General features: G+C 47.8%; 1 protein-coding gene across 5 annotated transcripts in view; it reads right to left on the bottom strand.

Moving 5' to 3' along the window:
- The window catches only part of USP34 (ubiquitin specific peptidase 34), a 318,010-nt gene that overhangs the window by 195,947 nt on the left and 103,700 nt on the right, over positions 1–18,363 (bottom strand). For all 5 annotated transcript variants that reach the window (XM_050951989.1, XM_050951992.1, XM_050951990.1 and 2 more), the window contains exons 9-11: positions 17,922–18,003; positions 17,737–17,829; positions 397–522 (exon numbers count right to left, since the gene is read on the bottom strand). In XM_050951989.1, the coding sequence (XP_050807946.1) occupies positions 397–522; positions 17,737–17,829; positions 17,922–18,003 (301 nt within the window). The remainder of the gene's footprint in view (positions 1–396; positions 523–17,736; positions 17,830–17,921; positions 18,004–18,363) is intronic.

The following is an 18,363-nucleotide window of genomic DNA, read 5'->3' as shown; positions in this document are numbered from 1 at the left end:
TTAACTTTTAGATAATGTTTTAGTACAATGAAAAAGCAATTGGTTTTCAATGCAAAAGATACACTTGTTGCTTCTTCTGCACTCGAATATAATGCAACATGAAAATAAATAACTCATGAAAACAAGTGAATGCTTTGTTATACAAAATGGAGAAATGTCTATCAAAAGTTAAAAGCCAGAAAGGCTAATTTAAGATGCATCACAAAAATCCTATTCAGCATAAAAATCCTATGCAGCACATTATTGCGTATTCTTACATTATAAGAATTATGAAGAGAAACAGACTTTACATGTCCAATGAGCCAGTATCATGTATATTTTCTTTTTCTTGTCACACACGACATTGAAGAAGTTAAAACATGTACTATTGTACTTCAGGGTTTTTTTTGTTTTTACCTGTTCAGTATGAGCACTTGGATGAAGAGTTGAGACTAGATTAAGAAGATGTCTAAGCGGGACAGGGTCCAAGTTCTTGATTAATGAAGGAAACAGATCATGTATATAGCGACTACAATGTTTCAGCTACAAAATACAAACAAAAAGACATAAGAGAGAGGAAAATAAATTTCCAAACATTCATAAAATTGTCTTCATTAAAAAGCTTCTTCATATAAAAATTCTCAGGCAACTTTATCATTAAAAAACTATTCTGAGCAGTATCAAACCTTCAGTTTTTATTTAACCTAGCTTCTCATTAACAAGCACGTGAATTTTGGTAAGATGACATACAAAATCACTGAACTCCTGCTTAATTTTAAGGTTATAAGAGTTTTGGGGAGATTAAAGAAAACTGTTTAGAACTTATTCTGAATTTTTGATTTAACTATAAATTCAATCAATTAAGTTTTGTGTATAAATTCCTGAGGGACAAAAGAGTACAGGTCTGTCACATCTTAGAAGCATTTAACATGCGTGATTTCAGCTTTACGCAGTCGGCAAAACAAAGAAAAAAACAAAAACAAAGAAAGAGAAAAAAATAACAATTTAAATACTGTTTCTGTAGTGCGGGTGCGGGTGATTACACTCAAAGTAATTTTGACTATACGTGATTTTCGCTTTACACGCTGACTGCGGACACAGCAAATCCTAACAATCCTGCGCCAATGATTGTTCCACATCACAGGAAATTTCCCACCTACAAGGCAGGTGATGACACTGAGGCCTTCTTAGAAAATTTTGAAAGGGCCTGTCTCGGATACAGCATCCTTGAAGACCAGTACATGGTAGAGCTGAGGTCACAGCTCAGTGGACCCTTAGCAGAGGTGGCAGCTAAAATGCCAAAGGACAGAATGAACGATTATAAACTGTTTCAAACCAAGGCCAGATTCAGAATGGGGATAACCCCGGATCATGCCCGTCGGTGTTTCAGAACCCAAAAGTGGAAACCAGATGTGTCATTTCCCAGACACGCCTACTACGTTGGGAAAAATTATGAGGCCTGGATATCAGGAAACAATGTTAAATCCTTGGACGAACTGCACCTCCTCATACAAATGGAGCAGTTCTTGGATGGTGTTCCTGAGGACATAACACGGTACATACAAGATGGAAAACCCAAAAATCTCACCGAGGCAGGGGAGATTGGAGCCACATAGATGGAAGTGGCAAAAAGCAAAAAAGCTACTGTCAAGGGGAATGAATACCCCGGGGGCACACCGACAATAAACCCTACAACCGAGGGCAGCCAAAGACCCCAACTACAACCCAAGGAAAGCCACAGACGCCCTATTCTTCCACCTCACCAGTCTCCAGTAACTCAGCTCGACCCAGTGACCAGTCAGCTGGAAGATGCTTTAAGTGTAATGAACTGGGACATATAAAGGCCAACTGCGCAAAGAACCCCAACCGGGTGCAAGTCATTACACCACCCTCACACCAAAGATCCCCAGGCCCAGATGCCTCTCCAATACCCTTGGAGTGAAGGGAAATTTTGAGAGTGGGCAGAAAGAAGTTTACTGCATGAAGAGACACAGGGGCATAAGTGTCAGCTATCCACCAATCCTTCGTCAACCCCAAATTCATCAAGCCAAAGGCCCAACTGACAATTTACCCCTTCATGTCACAAGCTGTAGACTTGCCTACAGCTGAACTGCCTGTCCAGTACAAAGGCTGGTCAGGAAGGTGGACTTTTGCAGTCTATGACAATTATTCCATCCCCATGCTACTGGGGGAAGACTTGGCCAACCAGGTGAAGCGGGCCAAGAGAGTGGGAATGGTTACACGTAGCCAAACCAGGTAAGCTTCCAGACCCATTCCTGTTCCTGAGCCATCCACAGAGGTCCCGTCTGTGTTACAAGAGACCCAGACAGAGGTAGTGGACCTGGATCCCATGCCAACAACGGAAACAGCCACAGTGCTTCCAGTCTCAGACCAGGAACTGGAAAAGCAGCCAGCACCAGAACTGGTGCCAGCACTGACGACAGTGCTTGCAAATCCATCTTCAACCCCAACGCCAGAGGGCGCCAGCGACCCTGAACTGGCAGAAGCAGCAGACAACCACACCCAAGAGGCTCAGCCAGAGCCTGAAATAACCCCTGGTGCACCAGCGGAAAGCGGCTCACCAGCAACGGAAACAACCCCATCACCTACATCGCTTTCAGAGGGACAAAGCCCAAGCCCCCAGTCTGAGGAAGAACTGGTGTCCCCAGCCTCAAGGGAACAGTTCCAGACTGAGCAGGAAGCAGATGACAGCTTTCAAAAAGCTTGGGCGGTGGCACGGCGCACCCCACCGCCTCTCAGCTCTTTTAATCGATCCCAGTTTGTTGTAGAACAAGGACTTTTATACAAGGAGACTCTTTCTGGTGGACACCAGGAAGACTGGCATCCTCAAAAACAATTGGTGGTTCCAACTAAGTACCAGGGAAAGCTCTTAAGCTTAGCCCATGATCATCCCAGTGGCCATGCTGGGGTGAACAAAACCAAAGACAGACTGGGGAAGTCCTTCCACTGGGAGGGGATGGGCAAGGATGTTGCCAAGTATGTCCGGTCTTGTGAGGTATGCCAAAGAGTGGGAAAACCCCAAGACCAGGTCAAGGCCCCTCTCCAGCCACTCCCCATAATTGAGATCCCATTTCAGTGATTAGCTGTGAATATTCTGGGTCTTTTCTCAAAAAAGACACCCAGAGGAAAGCAGTACGTACTGACTTTTGTGGACTTTGCTACCCGATGGCCGGAAGCAGTAGCTCTAGACAACACCAGGGCTAAAGCTGTGTGCCAGGCCCTAACTGATATTTTTGCCAGGGTAGGTTGGCCCTCCGACATCCTTACAGATTCAGGATCTAATTTCCTGGCAGGGATCATGAAAGAACTGTGGGAAACTCATGGGATGAATCACTTGGTTGCCACCCCGTACCACCATTAAACCAATGGCCTGGTAGAAAGGTTTAATGGAACTTTGGGGGCCATGATACGTAAATTCGTCCACGAACACTCCAACAATTGGGACCTAGTGTTGCAGCAGTTGTTGTTTGCCTACAGGGCTGTACCACATCCCAGTTTAGGGTTTTCACCGTTTGAACTTGTGTATGGTCACGAGGTTAAGGGGCCATTACAGTTGGTGAAGCAGCAATGGGAGGAGTTTACACCTTCTCCAGAGACTAATATTCTGAACTTTGTAAGCAGCCTACAAAACACTCTCCGACACTCTTTAGCCCTTGCTAAAGAAAACCTAAAGGATGCTCAGGAAGAGCAAAAGGCCTGGTATGACAAACATACCAGAGAACGTTCCTTCAAGGTAGGAGACCAGGTTATGGTCTTGAAGGCGCAACAGGCCCATAAGATGGAAGCATCATGGGAAGGGCCATTCACGGTCCAAGAGCGCCTGGGAGCTGTTAACTACCTCATCGCATTTCCCAATTCCTCTCTAAAACCCAGAGTGTACCATGTTAATTCTCTCAAGCCTTTCTATTCCAGAGATTTACAGGTTTGTCAGTTTACAGTCCAGGGTGATGATGCTGAGTGGCCTGAAGGTGTCTACTACAAAGGGAAAAAAGACGGTGGCGTGGAAGAGGTGAACCTCTCCACAACCCTGGAACGTCTGCAGCGGCAACAAATCAAGGAGCTGTGCACTAGCTTCGCCCCATTGTTCTCAGCCACCCCAGGACGGACTGAACGGGCATCCCACTCCATTGACACAGGTAATGCTCACCCCATTAGAACATCACCCTACCGGGTGTCTCCTCACGCCCAAGCTGCTATAGAACGGGAGATCCAGAACATGCTACAGATGGGTATAATATGCTCATCTACCAGTGCATGGGCATCTCCAGTGGTTCTGGTACCCAAACCAGATGGGGAAATACGCTTTTGCGTGGACTACCGTAAGCTAAATGTGGTAACTCGTCCAGACAACTATCCAATGCCACACACCGATGAGCTATTGGAAAAGTTGGGACGTGCCCAATTCATATCTACAATAGACTTAACCAAGGGGTACTGGCAAGTACCGCTAGACGAACCTGCCAAGGAACGGTCAGCATTCGTCACCCATGCGGGGGTGTATGAATTTAATGTCCTTCCTTTCGGGCTGTGAAATGCACCCGCCACCTTCCAGAGGCTGGTAGATGGTCTACCAGCAGGACTGGGCGAATATGCAGTTGCCTACCTCGATGATGTGGCCATTTTTTCTGACTCCTGGCCCGAACACCTAGAACACCTGGAAAAGGTCTTTGAGCGAATCTGGCAGGTCAGACTAACTGTTAAGGCCAAAAAGTGTCAAATAGGCCAAAACAGAGTAACTTACCTGGGACACCAGGTGGGTCGAGGAACCATAAACCCCCTACAGGCCAAGGTGGATGCTATCCAAAAGTAGCCTGTCCTAAAGTCAAAGAAACAGGTTCAATCCTTCTTAGGTTTGACCAGGTACTACAGGCGATTTGTACCACACTACAGCCAAATCGCTGCCCCACTGACCGACCTGACCAAAAAGACCCAGCCAAATGCTGTTAACTGGACTGATGAGGACCCAACTTAAGGCAACGCTCATGTCTGACCCTGTGCTCAGGGCCCCAGACTTTGACAAGCCATTCCTAGTCACCACAGATGCATCTGAACGTGGTATAGGAGCAGTTCTCATGCAGTAAGCAACGGATCACAACTTCCATCCTGCCGTGTTTCTCAGCAAGAAACTCTCTGAGAAGGAAAGTCACTGGTCAGTCAGTGAAAAGGAATGCTACGCCATTGTGTACGCCCTGGAAAAGCTACGCCCATACGTTTGGGGACGGTGGTTCCAGCTACAAACTGACCATGCTGCGCTAAAGTGGCTTCATACTGCCAAGGGGAACAACAAGAAACTTCTTCGTTGGAGATTAGGTCTCCAAGATTTTGATTTTGAAATTCAGCACATTTCAGGAGCTTCTAACAAAGTAGCTGACGCACTCTCTCGTGAAAGTTTCCCAGAATCCAGTAGTTAAAAAGTATTCTTAAAATGTAAAAGTCTGTTAGTTATATACTTAGTGGTATATGTAAAGGTGCATGTGTTGTATTAATCTGTTTATTTTAAAGTTCTAGGAGGAAATCGCAGCCAGTGAGGTTCCCCACCTTCTGCAATTTGGGAGGCGTGTCATAAACAGATAGCTAAGGGTTAATGTTCTTTTACCTGTAAAGGGTTAACAAAGGGAACCAAACACCTGACCAGAGGACCAATCAGGAAACAAGACTTTTTCAAATCTGGGTGGAGGGAAGTTTTGGGTGTGAGTTCTTTGTTCTTTGTCTTGGTTCGGTGACCCTCTCAGCTCTGAGAGTGATCTTTCTATCTCCAGGCTTTCTAATCTTCTGTTTCCAAGTTGTAAGTACAAGGATAGTAAGACAATAGGTTTATATTGTTCTTCTGTATTTACATGTGTGTAGTTGCTGGAATGTTTTAAATTGTATTCTTTTTGGATAAGGCTGTTTATTTATTTTTTCTTTTAAGCAATTGACCCTGTATATTGTCACCTTGATACAGAGACCATTTGATGTCTTTTCCTTTCTTTTTATATAAAGCTTTCTTTTTAAGACCTGTGGATTTTTTTTTTTAGTGGGGGCTCAAGGAGATTGAGTCTGCAGCTCACCAGGGAATTGGTGGGAGGAAGAAGACAGGGAGGAAGAGAATATCTCTTTGTGTTAGATTTACTAAGCCTGACTTTACATACCTTCTGGGTGAGGGGAGAGAGAGATTGATCTCTCGGTACTTGTGTTTCAAGGACTTGAAGCAGGGAATCTCCTAGAGTCCCCAGGGCGGGGAAATCTGGGAGGAGGTAAAGAGGGTGGAATCCCTTTGTTTAGATTCACGGAGCTTGAATCTGTATATCTCTCCAGGAACCCAGGGAGGGAACACCTGGAGGGGAGGAGGGGGAAGGGAAATGGTTTATTCCCCTTTGTTGTGAGACTCAAGTAATCTGAGTCTTGGGGTCCTCCAGGGAAGGTTTTGGGGAGACCAGAGTGAGCCAGACACTGTAATTCTGGCTGGTGGCAGCGATATCAGATCCAAGCTGGTAATTAAGTTTGGAGGTTTCATGCTAGCTTCTCATGTTCTGAACTCTAAGGTTCAGATCTGAGTAGGACAGTTATGGCAAGCGTAAGATGAGACAGACCTGTATTTACATTTGATATTAACAGTGGTGAATGCAAATGAAGGGACTATAAATTAAGATGTAAACTATAAAACAGAATTTATCAAAATTGTTTTTAATTACTACAGAAATAGTAGTGACTGACTTTTTCAATGGAATCTCCTATTGCACCAGAAAGTGACAGCGCTCAAGACAAAAAAATGGAAAGTTGACTTTAAAGTGTTGCATGAATAGGCTGCCAACTTTCACCTTTGCTTTGAAGGATTAATATATTTTTGTATGGATCAAATACTCAATAAATAAAATACACAATAGTATAATAGGCTCTGGATTTAGGTTAGCAAGTATGTACTTCAAAAATATATCATTTTAAAAGAATGACTTTCATTTTACCATCAGCCTAAAAGAGAAAAATGAGTGGGGGGCACTCACTGGTCTGTATAGGGGTCAAGTGGGAATAAAATGGTGCAAATTATATCTACACAAGGGTGAATTTCATCCAAGCAGAGTAAAAGTCAAGATGTACAATTTAAGAAAAAGAGATTTATGTCACAATTTAGAGGCTGAAGAAGGAGAGACAAGAGATGCCTTAACTCTCAACTACTCTATTGCCATTTTTATAAAATTATTGCTTTACTAAAAAAAATCATTACAGCCGTCAAATAAATAAAAGTATCAAAATAAGAGTAGGATCCAGTTTTCCCTTAAGAGCCATAATTTCACTATTTTCAGATATATTGAATAAGATAAACATTTTTCTCATCAGCACCTAACTGAAATTAGTTTGCGTCTTTTATTGTATGAGATTTCTAACATATACATGACTGGAACTGAAAGAATAGTTAAAAAACCATCTGTCTTTGACAAAAGCTAGTATCAAATCGATATGCACTCCTTTTCAACTTTGTGCCCCACTCCTGCAATCACTTAAACATACATATAACTTTATTCACATGAATACAGGTCTGTCTCATCTTACGCTGGGGTTAAGTTCCGCAGTCAGCATGTAAAGCAAAAATTGCGTATAGTCAAAATTACATTAAGTGTAATGGCAGGTGGAATCACCCACACTACAGAAAAAGTATTTAAATTGTTATTTTTTTCTTTTTCTTTTTTTCCTTGGTTTTGCTGACCGCATAAAGCTGAAATTGCGCATGTTAAATGTGCCTAAGATACGACAGATCCGCAGTCACACTGATGCCAATGGAACTACTCATATGTCTAAAATTATGCATGTTCTTATGTGATTGCAGGATCAGGACCTTAGTTAATAATGAAACAGATCTTTAACAGCTGCCTTCTGACCCTTCTTGTCTTTATCTTCTTACCACCATCATCCAATTGTTGAAATCTCCATTTCAAAATAGTTTGGCTAGATCCAAAAGTTGCTTGACTATTCAAAGATGTACTTACTAACTGTTCCAGTTCTAAAATTTCTTGCTCCATGTAGCAGGGTGGTTACCCCGCTCCTGCCCTGAAGGGTTTAAAACAGCCCTGGGAGAGTGCTGTGGCAGGGAAAGCAGCTAATAGGCTGATTGGGAAGCAGTCACAGCTGGGCCATGCCCCAATCAGGCCTCAGCTGGCCCTATAAAAGCCAGGAGCAGACACAGTCTCTCTCTGCTTTCAGAGAGAGAGGGAGGTCTGGCTGCTGGGAAGCTCAGGGTATCTAGAGTAAGGCAGGGCTGGGGAAAGGCCAGAGGGGCTGGGGAGCTCTAGGTTGGCAACTCCCCCAGGCTGCAGGGCCTTGTCCAAGGCCCCACAGAGGTACTGGGTTGCAGAGAAAGGCAGCAGGTCCAAACCCTCCTTGCCAGTGATGAGTAGCTTATACTGCAGTCTGCCCCAGGGAACGGGGGCTAGTTGGTGACTGGCAGTAGCCTATGGCTGAGGCCAGGTAGGGATAGGGGGTGAGGGTTCTCTGAGGAGGGGAGACCCTGAGACTGAGTGTACCACCAGGGGGCAGCACCCCAGATAATGGGGCACTGGAGTTCAGGAAGGGACATGGGGACAAACAGAAGTGGGAAACTGGATGCAGAGGGCACTCCAAGGCTGGAAACAAGCTAATTCCCAAGACACCAGCAGGAGGCGCCGCAGAGGAGACTCCTGCCCCATTACACTCCAAAAGCAAAAGTTGCATCTTCAAAATTAAGGAACATTTTTGTTTCAACAGTCTAAATAGCTGCACAGTCCAAGTGATATTGTGTGTCTTCTTGCTCTTTCCATTGCTCCGTCTAAGCAGAATACAAGTGGGAAATAAGACGGTTACCTACCTTTGTAACTGTTGTTCTTCGAGATGTGTTGCTCATATCCATTCCAGTTAGGTGTGTGCGCGCCACGTGCACGTTTGTCGGAGAAACTTTTACCCTTGCAACCCAGGCGGGTCGGCTGGGCGCCCCCTGGAGTGGCGCCGCTATGGCGCCCAATATATATCCCAGCCGACCCGGCCACCCTTCAGTTCCTTCTTGCCGGCTACTCCGACAGTGGTGAAGGAGGGTGGGTTTGAAATGGATATGAGCAACACATCTCGAAGAACAACAGTTACAAAGGTAAGTAACCGTCTTTTCTTCTTCGAGTGATTGCTCATATGCATTCCAGTTAGGTGATTCCCAAGCCTTACCTAGGCGGTGGGGTCGGAGTGAGATGTGGCGGTATTTAAAACTGCTACGCCGAAGGCCGCATCATCTCTTGATTGTCTGACTAGCGCATAGTGTGCGGTGAATGTGTGGACCGATGACCAGGTCGCTGCACGGCATATCTCCTTGATAGGTACGTGCGCCAGAAAGGCTGCCGACATCGCCTGAGCTCTCGTGGAATGTGCCGTGAAGTGGCTAGAGGGGGCACGAGCTAAGTCGTAGCATGCGCGAATTCATGCAGTTACCCAGGAGGAAATCCTCTGAGAGGAGATTGGTTGACCTCTCATCCGTTCTGCGATTGCCACAAACAGCTGAGGGGACTTCCGAAATGGCTTTGTTCGCTCGATGTAGAAAGCGAGCGCTCTACGTACATCTAAGGAGTGCAGTTGCTGTTCCCGCCGAGAAGAGTGTGGCTTCGGGAAGAAGACGGGGAGGAAGATGTCCTGGTTGGTATGGAAGGCAGAAACAACCTTAAGGAGGAACGCCGGGTGGGGTCGCAGGTGCACTTTGTCCTTATGGAAGACGGTGTAGGGTGGATCCACTGTGAGAGCTCTCAGCTCTGAGACCCGTCTGGCCGATGTAATGGCCACCAAGAAGGCCGTCTTCCACGACAGGTACGTAAGCGAGCAAGTCGCCAGTGGCTCGAATGGCGGGAGCGGGAGCCTGTTCAGGACCAGGTTAAGGTTCCAGGTAGGAGCAAGGCGGCGTACGGGGGGGTAGAGACGCTCGAGGCCTTTAACAAACCTGGCGACTAAGGGGTGGGAGAATACGGAGCGGCCACCCTCTCCTGGCCGAAAAGCGGATATGGCCGCTAAGTGTACCTTTAAGGAGGATGTCGCCAGGCCCTGCTGCTTAAGGTACCAGAGGTAGTCTAGGACCGTGGGAATTGGGGCCTGCGTAGGGTTCACCCCTTGAGAAGCGCACCAGCAAGAGAAACGTTTCCACTTTGCCCTGTATGTTGAGCGAGTGGAAGGCTTCCTGCTGTTAAGGAGTATATGTTGGACCGGTGCAGAGCAGCTGAGCTCCGCCGTGTTCAGCCATGCAGGAGCCACGCCGTGAGGTGCAGGGCTCGTAGGTCCGGGTGACGAAGCGTGCCGTGATCCTGCGTAATCAGGTCCGGGTGGAGAGGAAGGGGAATTGGGGGGTCCACAGACAGGTCCAGCAAGGCGGTGAACCAGTGCTGTCTGGGCCACGCAGGTGCGATCAGGATTAGACGCGCTTTGTCCCTGCGCAGCTTTAACAGGACCTTGTGCACCAGAGGGAACGGAGGGAAGGCATACAGGAGGTGGCGGGTCCATGGCAGGAGAAATGCGTCTGTGATCGACCCAGGAGAGAGACCCTGAAAGGAGCAAAACTCCTGGCATTTCCTGTTGGACTTGGTTGCAAAGAGGTCTATGCGGGGAAATCCCCACCTCTGGAAGATGGAATGGATGACATCCGGTCTGATCGACCATTCGTGGCAGAGGAAGGATCGGCTGAGTCTGTCCGCCAGCGTGTTCTTGGCCCCTGGGAGGAAGGATGCCACCAGGTCTATCGACTGGGCTATGCAGAAGTCCCAGAGTCGAATGGCTTCCTGACATAGGGGAGACGAACGGGTTCCCCCCTGTTTGTTGATATAATACATGGCCGTTGTGTTGTCTGCGAGTATGGAAACACAACGGCCGTGTAGGTGTCGTTGAAACGCCTGGCAGGCGAGGCGGACTGCCCTCAGCTCCCGGACATTTATGTGGAGGGACAGCTCTTGGGACGACCAGAGACCCTGGGTGCCCAGGTCCCCTAAGTGGGCCCCCCACCCCAGTGATGATGCATCGGTTGTTAGAGTCACTGATGGTTGCTGAGAATGGAAGGGCATCCCCGCACATACTAGGGATGGGGTCGGCCACCAGTCGAGGGAGCGGAGAGGGTCGGGGGGGACCATCACCAATACATCTAGGTGGTCCCTGCTCGGGCGGAATACGGAATGAAGCCACGTCTGGAAGGGCCTCATTCGGAGTCTGGCATGCTTTGTCACGTAAGTGTATGCGGCCATATGCCCTAGAAGTGTGAGGCAGGTGCAAGCCGAGATGATTGGGGATGCCTGCAAACTCCGAATGATCACACCGATCGTCTGGAAGCGAGGTTGAGGTAAGTAGGCCCTGGCCTGAGTTTAACCTCTGTGTGGGGACCAGGCTGGATTTCTCGGCATTGATAAGCAGGCCTAGCCGGGAGAAGAGGTCCGTGACGGCCTCGACATGTCGTCGCACCTGCGACTGGGAGGAACCCTTCAGGAGCCAGTCGTCGAGGTACGGGAAGACGTGGATTTTCCGCCGACGGAGGTGGGCAGCAACGACAGCCATGCACTTGGTGAACACCCTCGGGGCTGTAGAGAGGCCGAAGGGCAGAACTGCAAACTGGAAGTGCTGATGTCTGACCATGAAGCGGAGGTACTTCCTGTGCGGTGGAAAGATGGCAATATGGAAGTACGCGTCCTTCATGTCGAGGGCGGCATACCAGTCTCCAAGATCCAGGGATGGGATAATGGTTCCCAGGGAGATCATGCGGAACTTTAACTTTAGCATCCACTTGTTGAGGCCCCGCAGGTCTAGGATGGGTCTGAGACCTCCCTTGGATGTGGGGATCAGAAAATATCGGGAGTAGAATCCCTTGCCTCTCTCGCCTAGAGGTACTTCCTCTATAGCTCCAGCCACCAGGAGGGAACGAACCTCCTGCAGGAGGGTTTGCTCGTGAGAGGGGTCCCTGAAGATGGACCGGGAAGGGGGGCGGGAAGGGGGTGAGGAAGCAAATTGTAGATGGTATCCGTGCTTCACTGTGCGTAGCACCCAACGGTCTGACGTTAACAGGGACCACGCCGGGAGGAAGTGGGAGAGGCGGTTGGAGAAGGAAGGGGAAGGATCCTGTCTTGAGTCTGGTATGTCGTCCCCGGGCGCACCTTCAAAAGCCGGACTTGGGGCCCGGCTGTGCCTTGGAAGGCCCTTGGTTTTGGCCTCCCTGGGAGCTGGGTTGGCGTCTGCGTCCCCCCCGGCCACGCCGTCTGTTGAGATCCTGCCTCTGACGGGGTGGGAAGTATGGGCGCCGTGCTTGGGGCCTGAAGGGTCTACACTGGGTGGAAGGTGTATGCATCCCCAGCGAGCGAATGAAGACTCGATTGTCCTTCAGGTTTTGTAATTTGGAGTCCGTCTTGTCTGAGAACAACCCTTTCCCGTCAAAGGGTAGGTCCTGGACTGTATATTGTAGTTCCGGGGGTAGTGTAGAGGCTTGAAGCCATGAAATGCGCCTCATGGTAATGCCGGAAGCCAGAGTTCTGGCTGCCGAGTCCGCAGCGTCGAGGGAGGCCTGGAGGGAGGTCCTGGCCACCTTCTTACCCTCCTCCATGAACGCGTTAAATTCCGTGCGCGAGTCCTGGGGTAGCAGTTCGGCGAACTTACCCACCTCCGCCCATATGTTATAGTTATAGCGCCCCAGTAGGGCCTGCTGGTTGGCCACACGGAGTTGCAAGGCCCCAGCTGAGTACACCTTGCGACCCATGGGGTCCATCCGCTTAGCCTCCTTGGATTTGGGGGCCGGTGCCTGCTGGCCATGCCGCTCCCTGTCGTTGACCGACTGCACCACTAGGGAGGAAGGAGGAGGGTGGACATACAGGTACTCGTACCCCCGAGAGGGTACCATGTACTTCCTTTCCACTCCCTTAGCTGTCGGCGGGATGGAGGCTGGTGACTGCCAGAGGTTGTCGGCGGTAGACTGGATAGTCTTTATGAATGGGAGGGCTACCCGGGTAGGAGCATCGGCCGAGAGGATGCTCACTACCGGGTCCTCAACCTCTGAGACCTCCTCCACCGGGAGGTTGATATTAAGGGCCACTCTACGGAGGAGGTCCTGGTGGGCCCTGAGGTCTATAGGTGGGGGTCCCGACGCTGACGACCCAGCCACTGCCTCATCCGGCGAGGAGGAGGAGGAGGATACTCCGGGGATGAGGGTATCCTGCGCGGTCTCTTGTTCTTGGCCTGGTTCCTGTTCGTGTTGCCCTGGGGAGTCTGGCGGCTGTTTGTCCGACTCGACCACGGGGGGGCGGGAAACAGTGGCCTCTGGCCCCTGATGCTCTGAGGCGGTGGAACGTGCCTGAGGCATGGGGGCACCCTGGGCCTGATGGTAAGCCCAGGGTGTCCAAAAGCCCCACTGTTGGGCCCCTGTGTCCTGCGGGTGGGGGTCTTGGAACACTCCCAGCGGTGCTTCGGGGTCCTGGTCCCGTTCATAATAGCTACCCGCCTGGGAGGATGCCGACGTGCCCCTGGATGGCCACGGTGGAGCGGCGAAAGCCGGTGCCGCGGTACCGACCGACCTCACACCTCTGGATAGCGGTGACCGGTGTCTGTATCGGTGTTGAGAGCGAGACCGGGACCTGCGACCGGCTCGGTGCCGGGAGGTCGACTGGGATCGCGAGTGTCGTTGTCTAGATCTGCTCCTAGAGGTGCGGTGCCCACCGCAGTGCCGTGAGCTGGAGCGGTGCCAGGAGTACCTAGTTGACGCTCGGGACGTCGACCGGTGCCGGGAGCCCGACCGGTGCCGAGAGTGCGATCGGAACCGTGGTGATCGGTGCCGGGAGCCTGAGCGGTGCCGGGAGCCTGAGCGGTGCCGAGGCGATCGGTGCCGGGAGTCCGACCAGTGCCGGGATCGGGATCGACGTCGCGAGTCTGAGTGGCGCCTCGATGCCGAGCGTCCGCGGGACCGTGATCTGGAGCGGTGCCGGTCTGCTACACTGACCGAAGCTGGTCTGGTCAGGGTCGGTTTGCCCACAGAGCATAGTACCCGCACCGGCGGTGCCAGGGGCAAGGGCATCGGTGCCTCGGTGATGGCGATTAGCTCTCTCGCCGTGGCGAACGTCTCCGGGGTAGACGGTGAAGCGAGCTCTACCACGGTGCGTACCGGGGAGCTGCCAGGTGCCGGACTCGACGGCCCCCGTGGGGTCAGAGTTAACAGTACCGGCTTAGACGGTGCTGCGGCAGGTATCGGTGCCGGGCGATCCGCCTTTTGCGCAGGATCTGATTGTGGGGCGGCTGGTGGCGAGATGATCTGTGCCTTCGCCGTCTTCGACCTCGGGGAGAGGGAGCGGCTCTGGGCCGGTTTCGGTGCCGGCTTCTTGGTGGTAGCACTCGGTGCCGCGGTGCCCTTGCTCACCGGTTGGCTTGCACTCAGTGCCGAGGGCGAAGGTGTCAGGGCCGCTTCCATCAGGAGCTGTCTCAATCTAATGTCCCGCTCATTCTTGGTCCTCGGCTTGAAGGACTTACAGATCGGGCACTTGGCAGATAAGTACGACTCCCCGAGGCACTTCAAGCAGGAGTCATGAGGGTCTCCAACTGGCATGGGCTTGTGACAAGCCGAGCACTGCTTGAAGCCCGATGAGCCGGGCATGAGCTCCGGCTCCCGGTGCGGGGGAGGGGGGGGGTACCCCCGATCCCCTCACTACAACTAATAACTAGACTAACAACACTAGATAACTGACTAACTAACAACTATATATCTATATATGTACAATAACAACTATAACTACTATATACGATAGCGAAACGAGCTAATAGGGAGCGTGGAGGTCAGCGAAGCCGCTCTCCACAGTTCCAACGACCGACACGGGAGGTAAGAAGGAACCGAAGGGTGGCCGGGTCGGCTGGGATATATATTGGGCGCCATAGCGGCGCCACTCCAGGGGGCGCCCAGCCGACCCGCCTGGGTTGCTAGGATAAAAGTTTCTCCAACGAACGTGCACGCGGTGCGCACACACCTAACTGGAATGCATATGAGCAATCACTCGAAGAAGAAGCTGATCTTCTAAACCAATGACTCTCAACCTTTTTGGGTTCAGGACCCGTCTGTAAATGTTTATGGCCTGTCATGACCCTGTAAATAGTCTGGGGGTAGTTTTCAGTTGGATCCTGCCTTGTACTCACCCCACAGTGGCAGCTCCTGAAGCTCTCGTGCTGTGAGGCTAGCTGGGTTTGACTCTCCATTCCAGGCATTGCAACCTTCGGGGTTGCAGCACCACTCAGGTGGAGTTGTGACCCGGCTCATGGGGTTGCAGTACCTCTCACTTAAATTTGGCCTACCAGGACTCTTATTATCATGACAGCTAGGCCAAACCAGAGTGGTGCTGGAACCCCAAGAGGTTGTATTGCTCAGTACCTGGAGCAGGGAGGCGAGCCCAGACATCCCCGTGGGACAGGAGCTGCCACACAATCCTTTGAAACATTCTGGTGACTGAATTTTGGGTCCCGACCCACAGGTGGAGAAACCCTGTTCTAAACTCTTTTCAAAGCAGCAGTTTAGACCTGCTAGGTTCTTATAGCAAAAATTGAAACTTTTTGAGCAAGAAGCAAAGAAAGAATTAAGTCTCATATCTGGAATATACTATTGTTAAGGGAAGTTTCTTTTATATTTAGTGAGCACTGATAACAAACACCAAATTTAAACTTGAAAAAAGTTTCTATTTCCAATCCCTATTTCAGCAGTTCAGAGGGCTTTTTTCATCTTTATTTCCCTACTTAACAGAACACACATAATGCAATTCTATGAAAAATACATTAATGTAACTTTATGCCTGGGAAATTAAACACACAAAAGGCAAGAAATGCAGACTTAAGAGCTAATTAACAGTTGCAGCTTAAACTTCTGCCAGTGGATGAGACCTACTGATACTGATGTGGTTACTGTTTGTGAAAGCAACAATGAAAGCAGGCTATAACTTAAAAATTATATCAAAAATAAAACGCTAAGTTTTAAATAGATCTTTCAGCTCTCTTCTAATCTACGTAGTGAAGCTGCAGCATTGATAATGTTTCTCTTGAAAGTGGAGAAGTTCTTTGGCTTACTACATTAAATACAAATGATGCTTTCAGCCTAGATCTCCTTTCTCAGTCCCAGGATTCGGTCATTCTCTCTCCATCTTAGTCTTTCTTCCTTCGATCTCTACTTTTTGAACAAGCAGCACAATTCCCAGAGTTCTGTAGCCTTAAACTCTAACACCAACGTGTTTCTGCTACTATCCATGGGTCAGGCCCTTTGACAATGATTTAACTATTATATGGGGAAGCAGTAATAAAGACAAAACATCACTTCTTGTCCATTTTAAGCTCTTTGGAATAGTGCTGCTCTGCTAAGAGATTTTTTTTAAAGTTAAAAATGGCAGTTTATCCTCCTTGCTACCTCCATGGAGCTGCATGAATATAAAAGCACCTTGACAAGCACAACAGCAACAACACTCATGTCTAAAACCAGGATTCCAACAGTACTATGGAACTGGAGCGTTTGCCCAAAAGTCTGTGTAGCGAGAAAAGGAAAACAGGTGTATAAGGAAGGAAAATGGGAGAAAGAAATCAGGAGATAACTATAGAGAGATGGTATGGACTCTCTGCATTTAATTAACACGGTCTGCCAAAGATCCGTACCCATTATCAGCTATGAAGAAAAAGAAACTGATATTTCCAACTGCAGAAATGTGATATTAATTAAACAAACATAGGCCTTAATTTTCATTAACACTGTTTTAAGAAATGGCATTTTAAAATACATTTTGAGGAGTGGCCTTGGGAAATGTTTGATAAAGAAAGCACTAGCAACCTTCTTCAGACAATCTAATTGCAGGTTTCATTTAAAACCAAGTTACAGTAACTAATAACAGAAGAAGCCATCGGTGCCCATTTCTATGAAAACTAACGAAGTATAAAAATATACACATAGGTTTTAATATATCTATTCTGGTGTCAGAAATAAAAGAAATGAAAAATATTCTTGAAAACAGAAAAAATGTATTATAGCCCAAAATTATAATAAATTTAAAAGCACTTCCAAGTCATACAATTTTTGCTTGTAAACAAATATATCTCAATCTTTATTCATTTCTCTGCAGTTCACTGAGGTTTTTGACCTTGCATATCGTGTGTGTGCGTTCGTATCAGAATACACAAATGTCTGCATTACTCAAATCTCAAACAAAAAAAGAATTATTGAAAATGATTACTGAATTATTGAAAACATCAGAGTAAACAATAATTCAAACAAGTCAGCAAATATGGTCTATCTTTCTGAACGAAAACCTTGATAAATAGTTTGTTCTCAATATAGCCAAGGGAAAATTCAATACATCATCTCATTGTTTTCTACAACTTCAAATTTTAGGTTTGCTTTTACAGTAGTAAATATCACAGCCACAGTTTTCCACAGTAGCACTATCAGTGGCAAATTATGGTGCACAAAGGACTCAGACAGTTTCACTAGACAACACAGTAGTAAAAATGCATGAGTCACACCTTACAGCTTCCATCACTGCTATCACTGGCGGAGCTGTGCCTGTAGCAAATCAGAGGTGCAAAATTTGCTAGTGTAGATGCAGTATAGGAAAATCTGCATATTTTACACAAATTGTGGAGATGATTACATGGCATATGCTGTACCAGTATGGTAAATGACAAACAGGAAAGAGTAAGAAACATTGCTTTGTGAATCCAAGACCAAATGGAATTCAACTGGCTATTTTATTTCCTTCTCACAAATATAAATATTTTATATACCTGCGCTGCTGCCCAAATGCAGTCTATGTGCTGAGTACTAAGTCGCCCTTCAGCTGCAAGAAAATTGAGAATCACTTGGCACTGTTTGATGATCTGCAAAGAGAGAACATATTTAGGATAGATTTAACAGAACAAAGAATTACTCCTCCATAAATACATCAAAAATCAGATTATTTTACACAAACCTCAATATGTAAATTTGGTCCAAAAATATGTTCAACCACATTGTTGCTGATAAGCCAGTCTGCAAGCTCTTTTGCAATGGACCTACATATGAAAAAGAGTATTGATATGTATATAAATTCTTTATTTATCTATATTGCATATTAAATCATTTCCCTATGACAGTGTTCTTTTACTCAATTTTATTTGTATATTCAAAACTATAAGAAAACTATTTTTGAATCTGAAATGTGTTCAGCTGGTATTGACAAGTATTTTAAAAAGTAGGAGTTATATAAATTACTTTTCTAGGGGAGCAATTTTTAAACATTCCCTTATCAAAACTTGCTGACATAGCAATTCACATGGTTTTTAAAAAGTCTGTGTTATTTACATGACAATGCACTTAGTTAATTACACATGCACGGTATTTAGACACTTTCAAAATCACAGGTCTGGTCTACA

This window comes from Gopherus flavomarginatus, chromosome 4 (genome assembly GCF_025201925.1).
Source record: "Gopherus flavomarginatus isolate rGopFla2 chromosome 4, rGopFla2.mat.asm, whole genome shotgun sequence".
Lineage (NCBI taxonomy): Eukaryota > Metazoa > Chordata > Testudines > Testudinidae > Gopherus > Gopherus flavomarginatus.
The sequence above is the reverse complement of the archived record's forward strand: the minus strand, read 5'-3'. Positions and strand labels throughout refer to the sequence as shown.